We start from the raw sequence: 15,023 nt of genomic DNA on the forward strand, positions 1-15,023 counted from the left end.
CCTTAGATCCAGAAGGAGATACTATATATTTTATTGCACAATATCTTTGATATACATCTATTGTTCTGTCATTTCCTGCCAAACGAGATTATTTTTTGAAATTAGAATTTAAGACTTCTAATTATAGACGAAAGAGTAAAAATATTATATTATGATATTTATATAATACTCACTGTCTCACACTAATTCTATTGAATATATATACCAATTATAGATCGTAGATTTCCAATTGTGGGCTTCGAGAAAACAATTGAAAGGCAAATTTGAACATTTTGATGGAGCAACTTTCATCATTTAATCTAAGAAGAACGAAAACTATACTTCTAAATCGTAAAAATTTCCATATTACATTATAAGGCCGTTAAGCTATTCAATAAAAAACTATCAATTCTCTTTTTTGTTTCTCACTCTATATTCAATATTTATTTTGAGATCCTACTAATCCAAATAATTGCTTTTTAGGGTAAACTCAAAACTCTGTGACATCTTATTAACTTGAATTGTTACTAAATTTTATGATTTTATTTTTGCTTAAACAAATTTTAAAGATTCTAAAAGAGAAGTGCTAAATTTATATAAAGAAACAAAAAAACTATATGTCTTTTAACAAAAATATTTTAGAACTTTAAATTAAACTCCTTAAATCTTTGTATTAATTTTTAAAAAATTATCAAAACATCCAAAGTAATATATTGCAATCTTTGGCTGATATCTTATTAACTTGAATTAATTCTTTGACATTATAAAGAACACTATATAAAATTAGAGATTTATGTACTATGAAGAGAAAAAAAGGCAACTCTAATTATTGTGTATGTATCCTCAATTATTAATTAGCGGTGTTCATGGTTTATATTAATTAAAAACAAAAGATAACCAATTTAATCGATTTTAAATTTTTAAAATAAAAAAAATAAAAATCAATATCACATGCATACCCCAAACAAAATAAAATAAAAAAACACATAAATTAATAAAAAAACGTGCAATTACCATCTAAAATTTTCCCATAGTTATCCTTTAATCATAGTAAAAAAGACATACAATTATCATCTAAATTTTTTTCTTAGAAACAACTAAACTAGAATTAGCAAAAAGTAGAGACAATTGTTGTGACTATTCCAATGATTGTATTAGGTATATATTTCAGTGATGAGATCGGCTCTTTTGGACGGACTTTGGGAGGAAAAGGAGTACCGAATGAAGGTAAAGTTCGAACAACGAGTGTTGAAGTTCCAATTGCTTAGCAACAACAATTTAGATGTCGCATTTGCTTATCTGAAACGGTAATAACAATTTAGAATTTAATATTATCAAACCCACCTTCTTTTTTTTATTATTAAAAAAGTATTTAATATGAATAATTTTTCTATAAACAATTTAAAGGGGTGTTAACTTATTGATTATTTTAAAAATATTTATTATGAATAACAACATACAAGTTTTCACGTCATAACTTTAAGCCTATATAAGTTATAATGGAGTAAATAGGATGTGTTACATGAATTATTGATATCCATCCATCCCAATTTGAATTTTTTTTTTTCTTAAAGATTAAAAAAATATTATCATTCCATCTCAATATTCAAATACGACACCTCTAATTAAGACTAAATGAATACTTACCAATCTATTACTATTTTTGATAGTATAAGGCAAATATTGTGTGACCTACTAAACCAATTTTCCCAATATTTTGACTAGAAATATGGTAGCTACTTGTCATTAATTAAAGAATAAAGATCCGTGAGAATATCCAACTCCGAGTTGTATGGTGCTAGTCTTTCTCTCTTTGTCAAAAGTAGGAAAAGCTAACCAAAAATAAATTAAATAAAAATAATTTCAACTTTGAAGTTGAATTTATCCAAATTAAAAAATGTCATGGATAAGAAGAGATACATCTAATTTATTCATCCATTATATTAGTTGGATGGAATTGGGTCTTTTGAAAAGTTCTAAGTAATGTATTGTCACATCCAAATTAAGCAATACTAGTAATACTAGCAACTCTTTAGGACCAAGAATTTAATATTAATATCAAAGAGGATGCGTGTTAATCCTTATATACTTTTTTTTCTCCGTTCATTCAGTGTTTGATATATATATATATATAAGTTTCGATTAATTTAAATTTATATCGTATAAGAATTATTGATGAAGAAAATGTTCTTTATCCATGTAAAATAGATATTCGGAATTTAACCATGAGACTTCTAAATGAAAGTGAATGATTATATTTGTTCCATCAAAACATTCGAGTATTAATGGAAGAAACGCTCTTTATAAACAACAACATGCCCAGTGAAATTCTATAAGTGAGGTCGGAAAAATAGAGTGTATACAGATTTGTTATTCCTATCTTGCGGAGATAGAAAAATTATTTTTGAAAGACGACTCTCGGCAATCAACATGAAGAAATACTTTTTATGTATTAAAATTAAAAAAATGACTTAAATTCAAATTTGACACCTCTTAAAACGAAGGGAAAAGGGCTTGATATACCCCTCAACTTTGCAATTTGGAGCTGATATACCCCTCGTTATGAAAGTGGTACATATATACCCTTAGCGTTATACAAACGGCTCACATATACCCCTACCGTTACAAAATGAGCTCACTTATACCCTTCATTTAACGAAAGTGAAAAAATTAGTTTTAAATTTATATTTTTGACTTTTAATTTTTTTTAAAATTATTTAGGGGTATATATGATTCTTCTAGCAAAGTTCAAGGTATATTTTAATCTTTTTCATACATAAATTATTTTTTGACTTCTTTGATTATCAGTATTTGAGTTTCTTATTCTTATTTTATTTTTTTCTTTCATTCCTTATTGTAAAGAAAAAAATTAAACTAATTTTTTTTGTTGCTATATTATAATTTAATACTATTTTTTCGGATATATTGTAATTTAATTTTGTATTTGAAGAAAAAAGTTGGTCAAATATAACAAGTTTTACAAGAATATTAGTGAAACATAAATAAATTTGACCATCAAAATATAAATCTAAATTAGTCATTGAAACAAAAAAAAGTCAAAAAAATATGTTTGAGGAGGATTAAATATACCCATATGGGGTTATACTTTTTTTAAAAAAATAATAAAAAAATTAAACTAAAATTAATTTTTTTCATTTCCGTTAGAGGAAAAGGGTATATGTGAGCCATTTGTATATAATTAGGGGTATATATGAGTCACTTTCATAAAAAGGGGTATATCAGCTCTAAATGTCAAAGTTGAGGGGTATATCAGACCATTTTCCCTAAAATGAATAATCATATTCATCACATTGAAACGACAACCAATCATATACACCAACCACCTTCTTTTCTTTTTTCTTTTTTTTTTTTGGTTTATTTTCACTAGGTGTACGGTATCCATATTGGAGCTCGACTAAATCTAGAGTCTTGCCAGGAAGTCACACGTTGGGGTGTAAAACGTTTCCTAACAAAGACAACTCCATACTCAAGAGAATCCAAACCCGAGATCTCTAATTAAGAATGAAGAAGTACATACCACTCCAATACGATCCTGATTGGTCAACCACCTTTTAAGTTCAATCACAATAACTTACGTCTACTTTTCAACCCTCATAAGTCATAATTAACAACTACCCCGAATCTACTTGAATGAACTATGTAATTAAGTTAATACATTAATCATTTGATAAGTATATCTAGTACTTGTGTTATAGAGTAGTTTGCGTAATTAATTGTAAGTGACCAATCCTTTTTAAAATGCTTTTGTCATTAAATTACGAAAAAAGAATATGTAATCACGTTACAAATAGTATTAGTTAATTAAACAGAGTAATTTACTCTATATAACTAATACTATTTGTAACGTGAATCTTATTTTACAAAAATCTCAAAATAGAGAGAGGATGTTTATGAGATTTTGTCATAAATATATCCTCAATAAAGTACGAGGTTAAGTTTTTATTTATATTGTTAGAATATTTTTATAAATATAATTTTTTGTATGATTATTTTCGTCCAGAATAAATTACATTATACTTCAACTTGTACGTTTTTTCAGCTTCCTCCACACACAAAAAAAAATTGTTTACTACAAATCAAATAATTTATTTATTTTAGAAACTTGCCCAAACATTTTGACTCTTCAAAAAAGCATTCTTTTAAAATATTAATTGGATTAAACACCTCTCTATATTTTAGACATGATACTATTTTTATTGTAGGATCTATATTTTAGAGATTATACATTTAGAAAACAAATAATATTTCTCAATTTAATATATTTTGTTTATATTCGTATGATATTGACATCAGAAAGTTTGAAAATGGAGTAACATGATCAACAATTGATTCAGGTTATAGATCACTCCAATTTATTTGAGTTTGACTCATAAATTTTGTTATTGTATATCAATTTAAATAAGTAATTAGAAATGGTGGATTTAATTAAAACTCAATGATGACAATTAAATAAGAGGGTTGTGCTCGTTGTGAGACTTAACCCAACATCTTACGGTATGAACTGACGATAGTCATGCATTATCTATGTCTGTGTTTCCAAAGGCACCCCTCTCTTTTAAGAGGACTCACGGCATGTCAAGCTCTGATAAGGCTCTTCGCTTTGCATCGAATTGAACCACTCAAAATTATCACATTACATCCTTCCTATTGAGTAGTCTCTCCAACTCAAATTATCTGTTGTAACCTTTTTCAAAAGTTATCTTAAATTATTTATTGTTTTTAAAGTTTGAGATAAGATTAATTAATTATTTTTTTCTCATTTAACTCCTAATTGATAATAGTAACTAACTAATTATTCTTGAAGATTATACCCACCTTAATTATATAGGGTGATATTATGACTTTTTAAATACCAATAAAGGGTAAAATATATTTACCTTTGATCCCATTTTATTTATCCAATATATTCCCTCCATTTCATATTACTTGATCCTTATACCAAAAATAGATTTTTCATTAATTTTATTTGTCCAATTAAAAAAATTAAGATAGTTTTATCATATTTTCTCTCTATCTATCTTTATTATTAAATGACCACATAAAATACTAGGCAATCAAATTTAGATTTTCAAAACTTAATTAATAAGACTAGCTTACTTAAATAAATCCCTAATAAATTCTTTTTTAAGAGAAGTGTCTAGTCGTACAAAGTAAAATAAAACGGAGGAAATATTAAAAATAGATTGATAATTTATTAGTCGCTTAATTTTTAAAATCAAAAGATAATTTCTTATTATTAACTATAATCATTTTTCAAACTATTGAATTTATTATATTCAAAAATTAATAGATTAAAAATATTAGTACTTATTTTATTTATCATTTCTTAAGAAATGTTATAAGCCAATATTAGACAAAATAGACCAAAAAAATAAACAAAATTACACCTAATAATTAACCAATAGTTTTCTTAAGAACATAAAAAAAAAAAAGAATTACTACAGATAATTTGAGACGGGAAAATATATAATTAGTGTAAGAAAATAAATTTAGATGTTTCCAATGTTGACCGGACAATAATACCCTTTTAACAGGACGGTTCGGTTTTTTTTGCTCATCACACTAAAAAGCATATATATACCCGTAAAAACTACCTTACATCATTTTTGTGGGGTTTTAGCACTGTTGCTTTCGGTTTTATTTTATTTCTCAAACCCAGAGGTTTTTCATTTCTATCCAAAAACAAATCCATTGAAAAAAAACTAAAATCAAATTCAACATAAATTAATTTTCATCTTTTTTTCTGCAATTTTTCGTTGTTTGATTTCGAAATTCTCGAAGAATCTGTACAGAATCACATCCAGATCTCTCTCATCAGGTAATTTAAACTTCGTTTTGTTTGGTTGTTTGGTTGGTTTTTGTGATGTGGAGTATTTGTTCTGCATTTGTTTGATTTGATATTATTGTTGATTTGATTGCTTGTAATTTGGTTGAATTATTGAATTTTGGTTATTTTATGATGTATTTGATTCGAGTATGTTTGATTGATTATTTGTTGGTGGAATTCAATTGGATCGTTGCGGAGATCTGATCAGATTTTCTGAATTTTTATTTTTATTTTTATTTTATTCGATTGCGTGAATTTCAAGGATTCTACAGAGGTTTTTGCTCATAACTCAAAAAAAGAAACTGGAATTTGCTGTTGGATGAGTTTTTTTTCTTCTTTTACTGTTGGAATTGTAACTTCAGAAAAGTGATCAGGTGTAACTGATTGGTAATTGTCAAGAGGTATTTTATTTTTCGGATTTTTCGAGAATTTGTCGAGTGTTTTGCGGATGATCCGAGTGTTGAACTTTAAATTGCAAAATTCGATGCATCAAATTGTGAAAATGGAAAATGATTTATGTATGTTTTTTTCTGTATTATTGTTGATTGGAAATTGGAGGTGTTGGGACGGATCTGCTTTGTGGAATGAAAGTTTTCTTTTGAAGTTATGTTACTCGGCTCTCTGAATTCGGATGAGTGTGTATTGGATCAGTTATTTCTTGTTAGCTGCAACTAGCAGGTTGATATATTCGAGGAACAGGCAAGATCTTTTTTATGATCTCAGCATTCCAAATTGTCAACTCCAAACATCTTGAGGGGCTTAAAGTACTATGATAAAATGCCAACCCGAAACTAAATCAAGTAGTGTCATTATATTATTGTGCCTTTGCATAGTAATTAACTAATGTCCTTAATTTTCTGATTTGGGAAAGATGTATATTTTGGCCTTTTGCTTCATGCTATACGGTATGATTTATAACCGGCTTTTGTTTACTTCTCTAGCTTGAAGTGATATTGGTGTCAACGGCTCATTGTACATGATCATCACATATTGGCATGCTATCTGAGATATGTCGTCGAAGAAGAGAGTAAGGCATGGTTTCAGTGGCTATGAATTTCCTGTTATACCAAAAGCTCCTAGATCAGTTAGAGTGAGTAGGCTGAAATTGTGAATATTATCCATTCTGTTACGAGTTTTCGTTCTCTTTTTTCGTTTATGTTTTTCTAAATATATCTGCAATTCCGATTTGTTTCAGAGGAGACACTCGCACAAAAATATAGACAGTGATCAAATTTGTGCATTTGAATTACTGGCGGCTGTTGCTGGTGAACTTTTACAGGAAAGCGAAAGCTCTGCTTGTAGTAATGCAGTGGTAGGAAAAGATAAGATCTCCGATTGCAGGGAAGTTGTGAAACGTGAGCAACTCAAAGAAGATAAAGCTGTGAAATCAGAGTGCTTTGACCAGGGGAGTTGTGTCGAAAGCGCTTTTCTACCGGAACCTGCATTGCAAGAGCCAAATCTCAAGTATAGATTGGATAAACCTAATCATATAGAAAACAACATTTTTCACACTGAAGTAGAAGGCGGAGCCTCTAATCTTGAGGATGTCTGTGACAACAGAACTGATACAGGTACTCAAAAACAGCTAACTGACGGCAAGCGGACTGAAGACTTAACTTTGGCTAACTCTTGCAGTCTGAAGGGTCCAATTGAGAAACATGTGAATAACAATTCCGCAATTAACTCAGACAGTAGTGTACAGTTGCCCTGGTACAGGGCGGTTCCTAGGCCTTCTTTTGGAAAGCAAAGGAACAGTGTTAAGTTAGGTATTAGAGATGATGACGAAAATTCTTTTGGATCTTATCGATACAACACAAACATAAGAGCCTTCAGGCAAACATCACGTATTGGATACAAAAGTATGAGAAAGATGTTGACTTCTAGACGCTGGAAAGTAGCTCCTCAGTTGAAGGACTGGGAACGTTCATGCTCCAGTAAGTGGAGTTATACCTCTTAGAATTTTGTTACTTACTTTTAGCTTGTTATCGCTCATCTTCTAACGGCATGTTTTTGGTGTTTTAGAATATGGAATGAAGTCCTTTCACAGAAACAGGAAAAGAGTATGTGCACTAGAAAGATGCCGATTTGAAATTCCATCAAAGAGAAGGAAATTGTGTCACTATAGCTCGGTTGTCGCTTATGATCAGCAGGCCAATAGTAAAAGCATTTCAAACTCACCTGAAAAGGGAATCAAGAGAGACATTACAGGAGCGGGGGCTTCAGCTTCAGTCAGAAATCATCGAAAGAAGGATTCTAATGGTAAGACCATTGAAACTTTTTTATTTGTTGATTTGACACATTGTTTGATTTTTTTTAACACGCGTTTGATTTTTTTTCTCAGTAAAATTTAGCATCAAGTCATTCAAAGTGCCAGAGCTTTTCATCGAGGTCCCAGAAAATGAAACTGTTGGTTCCCTGAAGGTAGGCATCTTAGTTAGGTTTATGATGAAGATTACTTAATCTTCTGCATCGAGGGAATTATACCAACATATTAAGGGATTTGACTCGGTTTATCAACTATGCAGTATTAAATTTTAATAATTATAGTATACTCTTGTGGATTTTGAAGATATCCAAGATCTGATTAAAAGAAAATTTACTTTCGGATAATGCAGAGGACAGTAATGGAGGCTGTAAAAACTATTCTGGGAAGTGGATTGCGTGTCGGTATGGTTGTCCAGGGGAAGAAGGTCAGAGATGACAATAAAACTCTACAGCAGGCTGGTATCTCTCAGAGTGGAAACCTCGATACTTTGGGTTTTACGTTGGAGCCAAGTTCTTATCCAGTTTCTCCATCGTTGCATTCTAAAGATCTTCCTGCTTTGTCACCATATGTTGCTGATCATGAACTAACTCGGTATAGTCGACGACTTGTACATTTTGTGCTTTTGACTACTATTCCATTAGACATTTATCAAAGTTAAAAAAGATCATAATTTCAATAGATTATAGCCTACCATACGGCAGTTTATTGTGCTTGGACTAATATAGCATCTTTGTATTCAGGCTGCCACCTAGTCCTATCATGGAGTTAGAGCTTCCAAGTTCTCCGTCGGCTCCTTCAGAGACTAGGTTGGACGAGCATGATGAAGATTACCATGAATTGGCGCTATCACCTACAAATCCTATTGATCCACCAACTGATTTAGCTATTTCTGGTTCTAGAGCCTTAGTCGTTGTTTCTCCTCTGAATGCTGAGGCACATCCGGTGGTTCCCGTGAACCCAAAAAATAGATGTTCTGAACTTTCACAACGTAGAACAAGGAGACCGTTCTCAGTCGCAGAAGTAGAAGCGCTAGTTGAAGCTGTGGAGCAGCTTGGAACTGGAAGGTATCTGAACTATAATATCATGTTCTGTAAGTTTGTGAGATCCTCCAAGCAACTGCATTCTTATTAATCTCTGATTACATGCAGATGGCGGGACGTCAAAATCCGTGCTTTTGAGTATGCTGACCATCGAACTTATGTTGACGTGAAGGTTAGACATCTAATTAGTGCATTTTTATCTTTTTTCGCATTGATGATGAAAGAATATCGTATTATATCACTCGGACACTTGGCTAATTTTGATAATTGATGTTTTATATCCTTTGATATTTCTGCATGCTATGCTTAGCTCCAAAGTAATTATCATCGTATTTTGGTTAAAAGATGATTTACATACTTGTATGATTCCTTAGTTATGATATTGTAAACTTGTTTAGTACTTTTTTTGCTTACTAAATATATGACATCTCTGACTGATTGCATGAAGAGGCGAAATCAGAACACGAGTTGTTCTTGATAAGCGTAGATCTTATACTGTCTTAATTCTGTAGTAGCAAATCGAATGATTGTTTCTCATCATCTCGTGTGACGTGGTTTACATTAGGATAAATGGAAGACATTAGTCCATACAGCAAGCATTGCCCCACAGCAAAGAAGGGGTGAGCCGGTACCACAGGAGCTTCTGGACAGGGTCTTAATTGCCCATGACTACTGGTCTAAGCAACATGGGAAGCATCAAGCTGAACCTTCAAAAATGACCGAGGCTCAGATGCAGAACATTGGCGCCTTAGAGAACAACAACAATTCCGTCTCAATGCCAAGCAAGATGGTCGGGTCAGCTATATGAATCCCTCATTGTTTAAAATACTATTATAGGAAACACAACGATGAATTGTAAAGAAAATGTCTTTCCGGTGACTAGTTAACGCAACTCAACACACACCCTGTTTATCCTCTGTGACTGGAAAACAGGTAGTTGTAAATGATTCATTGAATAAAGCAGTCTAACAAACAGGCATTAGGAGGGATCTCTTTGTTTTTGTTCGTTCCATTCTTTCATATAATTGTTAGCATGTGATAAGAATATACAACAATTCACATGTATTATTATGTACATTAGGTTGTTTACTGGTATAACTTCAATATACATTAGTTCATTTACATTTTGTAATTTTCATATGATATACTTGTCCTTGAGCCGAGGATCTATCAGAAACAACCTCTCTACCTTTCAAGGTAGGGGTAAAGGTTGCATACACACCATTTTCAGACTCCACTTGTGTGATGAAAAGAAGGTTAGAAAGAACTACATAACATAAACAAACAATCGAACTTGATCTTAAACATTCTAATTATAAGAATGCATATTTAGACACCACAATTTCTTAAGAATGCATATCTAGACACCACAACTTGTATCTACTGTGTTAGATTTTACACTCTAACTTATAAAATGATTATCTAGACATCTCCAAAAATTTATGTATCATGCCAACATAGGCTGTCTACGAGACACAATTGGGACGAGTTGGAGTTAGTTGCCTATTGAAACAAAGTTGAGATGTCCGGATATGCACAGCTAAAGTACTTGTTTGTTGAAGTCAAAATTTTGAATATGATTTTTGTATTATGACTAGAAAAAAATTGAACTAAAAATGAAATTAAATAATAATAATAATATGGAAAAAAAAACACAACAATAATAATAATACATAAATAAATAAAAGTTGACAGCGAAGTAATCCCTTCCTTTAAAGCAACACGTTACTTGTGGCTTGAGATATAAAGACCAACGTAACTTTAGTCTTTAGATTGCTTCAAAAGATGGGCAATGAAATAATTCATGTATTTATTGAGTTAATAAAAAAAATATTCATATTTGATATTCATATCAAACAAATGAATGCAAGATTAGTCTCTTTTTAATTTTTTAGCACGTTAGACTATAGTTAGGTCGATATATGTTTCAATTTTAATTTGTGACTCTTCTAGCTAAATATTTTTGTTTGATGTAATTATATAAACATCGAATGTAAATAAAAGGTGTTAAATTAAAGCTGCGACCAAACTGGGACACACAAATACATAGGCAAAGAGGTTGTTACAACTGACTTCTTCTTACGTTTAATTTAAGTAAAGTAGCTAACAAATAAATCTACCGACAAGCACCCTTTTTTGCCTTGCGAGTGGTTTGGTTGCTAGTTAAAATTACGTAATTATTAATAATAAATATAAGATTTTAATGTGTTGAATTTTATATATCATAACTAAAATGTTACCGTACAATTTATAAATACATATTAGTTATGCTAATTTTAATAAGTAAATCAACAATTAAATGAACTCATCCATTATGTGATCTGATTAATCTGAATGTGCATTGAACAAGAGAGAAGGCAAAAGAATCAATCAATCCACTATAGTAAGCAATAAGTCCAATTTAAAAAGGTTCATATACGAAAGGACGCAAAATAATATCTCAAGCGAGAGATTTAATTAATCAAATTCAAAAGCTAAAATTTCACCTCAATTAATAACAATCCCCTTTGATGTATTGAAATTGATATCTTAAACTGTTTATTTAAAATATATGTATGTATAAAATCTACTAAATTCTTAACAAATATTAAATTTAAATTCATAATTTTTATTACCCCTCTGTATCAACCATGACTTTTGAAGTTGCAGTAAAGTGATAAGTACTTCTCCATTCTTAATTAGAGATCTCAGATTTAAGCTATGAGTATGAAATTATCCCGAAAGAGTGAACTCTTCTATACAAATTCAAATTAATCGAACGTTAAAATAAAATAAATTCACTTTTTTTGTGGTCACAAATATTTACCTTATTTAATACAGCATGAGACCACTGACATAACTTCATCTAACTTCCAAAAAAAAAAGGTTTAATATTAAATTTAAAAGCAAGCCAATGATGCAACCAGCCTGGCAAATTTCTTTATAATAATATAAATATCTTATCCGTTCACTTTTCAATAAAAAAATATCAGATCTGAAACATTTCTTGTTACTGTGGAGTAAATAATATTCTTTTTGTTAATTAATTAAAGGAGTTTGGACTATCTGAAATATTCATGTTGAACCAATAGAATCTTTTGATTCTTCTGTCACAAAATAATATAGGGATATATTCTAACAGTTTTCATCTTTTTAATTTGTTAAAAGTGAACAATCTTAATTTTTATAAATGTTTTAACAAATTCTATCGGCTAGATCTAATTAAAACCATAAAGAAAAATATAATTACTACAACACAAAATATAGACCAAAAATGACTAGTCAAAAGCGGTGTTTTAAAAAATGAAGGGATATGTGAATTGTGATGGTGAAATCATTGGTGGATCCTACAAATTACTGTATAATATAATTAGTCGAGTGAAATTTCACAAGCGAATGAGAAAATAATGTGTATACAGATCTTATTTTTATAGAGTAGAGGTGATATTTATGATAAAATCTCAATTTAAATAAAAACTTTACAAAACAGTTTGGAAAAAATAAATTGAATTTTATTGTTTTTGAATTACTTTTTAAATTTCGAGTTTTTAATTTTATTATATTTTAAATGATATAGTTATACATGTTAATGAACTTTTTATGATAAATTATAAAATTAAAATAATTGAAATCGGTTAAATTCATAATCGATAATCTAGTTCCTCACCGTATTATTTTGAAAAAATTACATAAAAATACACATCTTATTTTATTATAATCTATAAAATTTCCTATTATTGAAAAAAATAATAAAAATTTCCTCTCGAATATACATCTCTATCCCCTATCAGATACATTTGTATCCCTTCTAGGATACATCATTATCCCTCTAGGATACATCTCTCCCCTCTCAGATATATCTATGTTATTAAGTAATGTATCCTGCAAAATTTGTGAGCCATGTATCCGCAAGTTTCCTGATGTATTTTGAGATCCTATAAATTTAATAATTTTTTGTAATTTAAAAAAAATAGAAATAGAATATAATTAGCTCTTAAAAATATGTGATTTTATGTAAATTTTACTTCTTTTTTTTTGGCTATGATTAGACATCTAGAGAACTTAGTGTGGATAGTGGCCCACATATACTGGGCCGAAAGGTGATATGGACCTATACTTCTTGTTCGGATGTTAAAATTAGTGCATAATACAAAATTTTAATATATATTTTTTTTCGTCTCATTTTATGTAGCCTTTTTTAATTTGACACTGTTCTAGAAGAGGAAGCGTAGCTGGCATGTTGAACCATATTTGTCAACGATGAAAGATAGCCCTAAAGTGAGCGGCCTGGAGATAGTATTTCTCAAATGTCAATCAACATGACAATCATGCCTACTTGATAACCCTTTTCTTTGCTCCCCTGAGTATCTTCTCTACCCTTAAATGTAAGCATAAAAGAAGAAATGGAAAGGAGTACTATAATATGCGCTATTATTTGAATCAGTTGTTAATCTTCTCCAGCTTTGATATAAAGGAATGAGGGATATCAAAAGGGAGCATGTTAGCCAAATAAAGGGCTCTGACGGAGGTGTAGTCCATGACTTTAGCAATAAGCTAGGTTAGGATGTAGTTATGGTATACGAAATATAACTAAGGTATATCTTTTTACTTAGAAATTGAATCGATCATCAGAAGAAGAATTAGGTCAAAAATTAAGATATTATGAGAAAATCAAACTTTCATAAAAAAAAAAGAGCAAATGAAAGACTTTCATAAAAATTCTTGTAGAATCGAGAATGAATTTTTCATTATGTACATATTAGATCATGAATTAGTAACTGCCCAAGTAGAACCTAAAAGATGGGATAGGTGATCTATAAGATCATCTAGCGAGGTTCAACCCTCAACATGGGATTTTTCTGAAAATCAAAACTAATTTTGTTGAGGAACGAAGTAACTTGTCACTTACCCGTATTTCTCTAGATATATCCATCTGTGTGTCTCCTAATTCCATGAAATCCTTAAAGCATGTGCGATTCATTTAGGATCCTTGTCCAAGAAGAAGTTAGTCACTTGTTCTTTATTTTATGTTAAAGGTCTAACTTCTAAGTGTTTAGCAAAAAATAGGAAGATTTTTAAAACTTATAGTCTAACGTAATCTTTAGATATTTGCGTGGTTGTAAATTATTTGGGTAAAAGGGGAATTTTAATGTAAAATTATTTTTAATTATAGTAAAGTAACATTATTTTTTAGATAGACTAAAAAAAAATGCTACATAAAATGAGACAGGAAAAACATAATTTATTTATATTTGAGCGAGTTAATAACTCACTTTTTTTTTTATTTTGTCAATTTTTAGATTTATTGGAAAAATTACTTAAATACACAACACTTATCTACCTATTCTCAATATTTCCCTACTCTTTTACTAAAATACAAAAATCCCTTATTTTCCCCCAATTCAACTTAACCGGATACTTTATTAGTTTAAGTATCCGCCCGTTATTAATTAAAGTATCTGCGCTGCTTTATTATGCATCCGCCCGTTAATTAAGTATTTGTGCTGCTAACAACTTAATAATTTAAGTATCCGCCCGTTATTAATTAAAGTATCTGCGATGCTATATTATGCATCCGCCCATTAATTAAGTATCTGTGCTGCTAACAACTTAATAATTTAAGTATCCGCCCGTTATTAATTAAAGTATTCGCTCTGCTATATTAAGTATCCACACTGCTATATTATGTATCCGAAAAACACTAAAAAAAGGAATTTTTGGTAATTAATGAAAGAATAGGGAAAGGAAGTAATTTCTTTCTTATACTATGTCATTTGCCTAATTTTTACATATTTTTTCCATTAAGTTCAGCAGATTTTAAACTTGGGCTGAAATGAAGCCTATCAACCCAGATTGATTACTAAGAAATTTTATATAAATATTTTTTAAACATATATTTATTTATTTGATA

General features: G+C 29.9%; 2 protein-coding genes and 1 long non-coding RNA gene across 4 annotated transcripts in view; 1 reads left to right on the forward strand and 2 right to left on the reverse strand.

The window, feature by feature from the left end:
* The window catches only part of LOC125819013 (uncharacterized), a 513,298-nt gene that overhangs the window by 307,911 nt on the left and 190,364 nt on the right, over positions 1-15,023 (reverse strand). The gene's annotated exons all lie outside the window — the stretch shown is intronic.
* Positions 1-15,023, reverse strand: part of LOC125819033 (uncharacterized) — a 231,012-nt gene that overhangs the window by 127,008 nt on the left and 88,981 nt on the right. The window lies entirely within an intron of this gene.
* LOC125818985 (telomere repeat-binding protein 4-like) lies at positions 5,597-10,297 on the forward strand. Its single transcript, XM_049498495.1, has 9 exons — positions 5,597-5,818; positions 6,769-6,917; positions 7,023-7,761; positions 7,850-8,086; positions 8,169-8,248; positions 8,443-8,684; positions 8,834-9,157; positions 9,242-9,305; positions 9,699-10,297. Exons 2-9 carry the CDS (start codon positions 6,837-6,839, stop codon positions 9,939-9,941), a joined length of 2,010 nt encoding a protein of 669 aa, XP_049354452.1. The 5' UTR covers positions 5,597-5,818; positions 6,769-6,836; the 3' UTR covers positions 9,942-10,297.

Source organism: Solanum verrucosum, unplaced genomic scaffold (assembly GCF_900185275.1).
Source record: "Solanum verrucosum unplaced genomic scaffold, falcon-dt-bn FXZP01000252.1, whole genome shotgun sequence".
NCBI lineage: Eukaryota > Viridiplantae > Streptophyta > Magnoliopsida > Solanales > Solanaceae > Solanum > Solanum verrucosum.

Coding starts and splice junctions, on each gene's coding strand:
- LOC125818985 (XM_049498495.1), top strand. CDS start 6,837: ATGTCGTCGAAGAAGAGAGTAAGGCATGGTTTCAGTGGCTATGAATTT. Junction 8,685..8,833: donor GCTGATCATGAACTAACTCG/GTATAGTCGACG, acceptor CTTTGTATTCAG/GCTGCCACCTAGTCCTATCA. Junction 9,306..9,698: donor GAACTTATGTTGACGTGAAG/GTTAGACATCTA, acceptor GGTTTACATTAG/GATAAATGGAAGACATTAGT.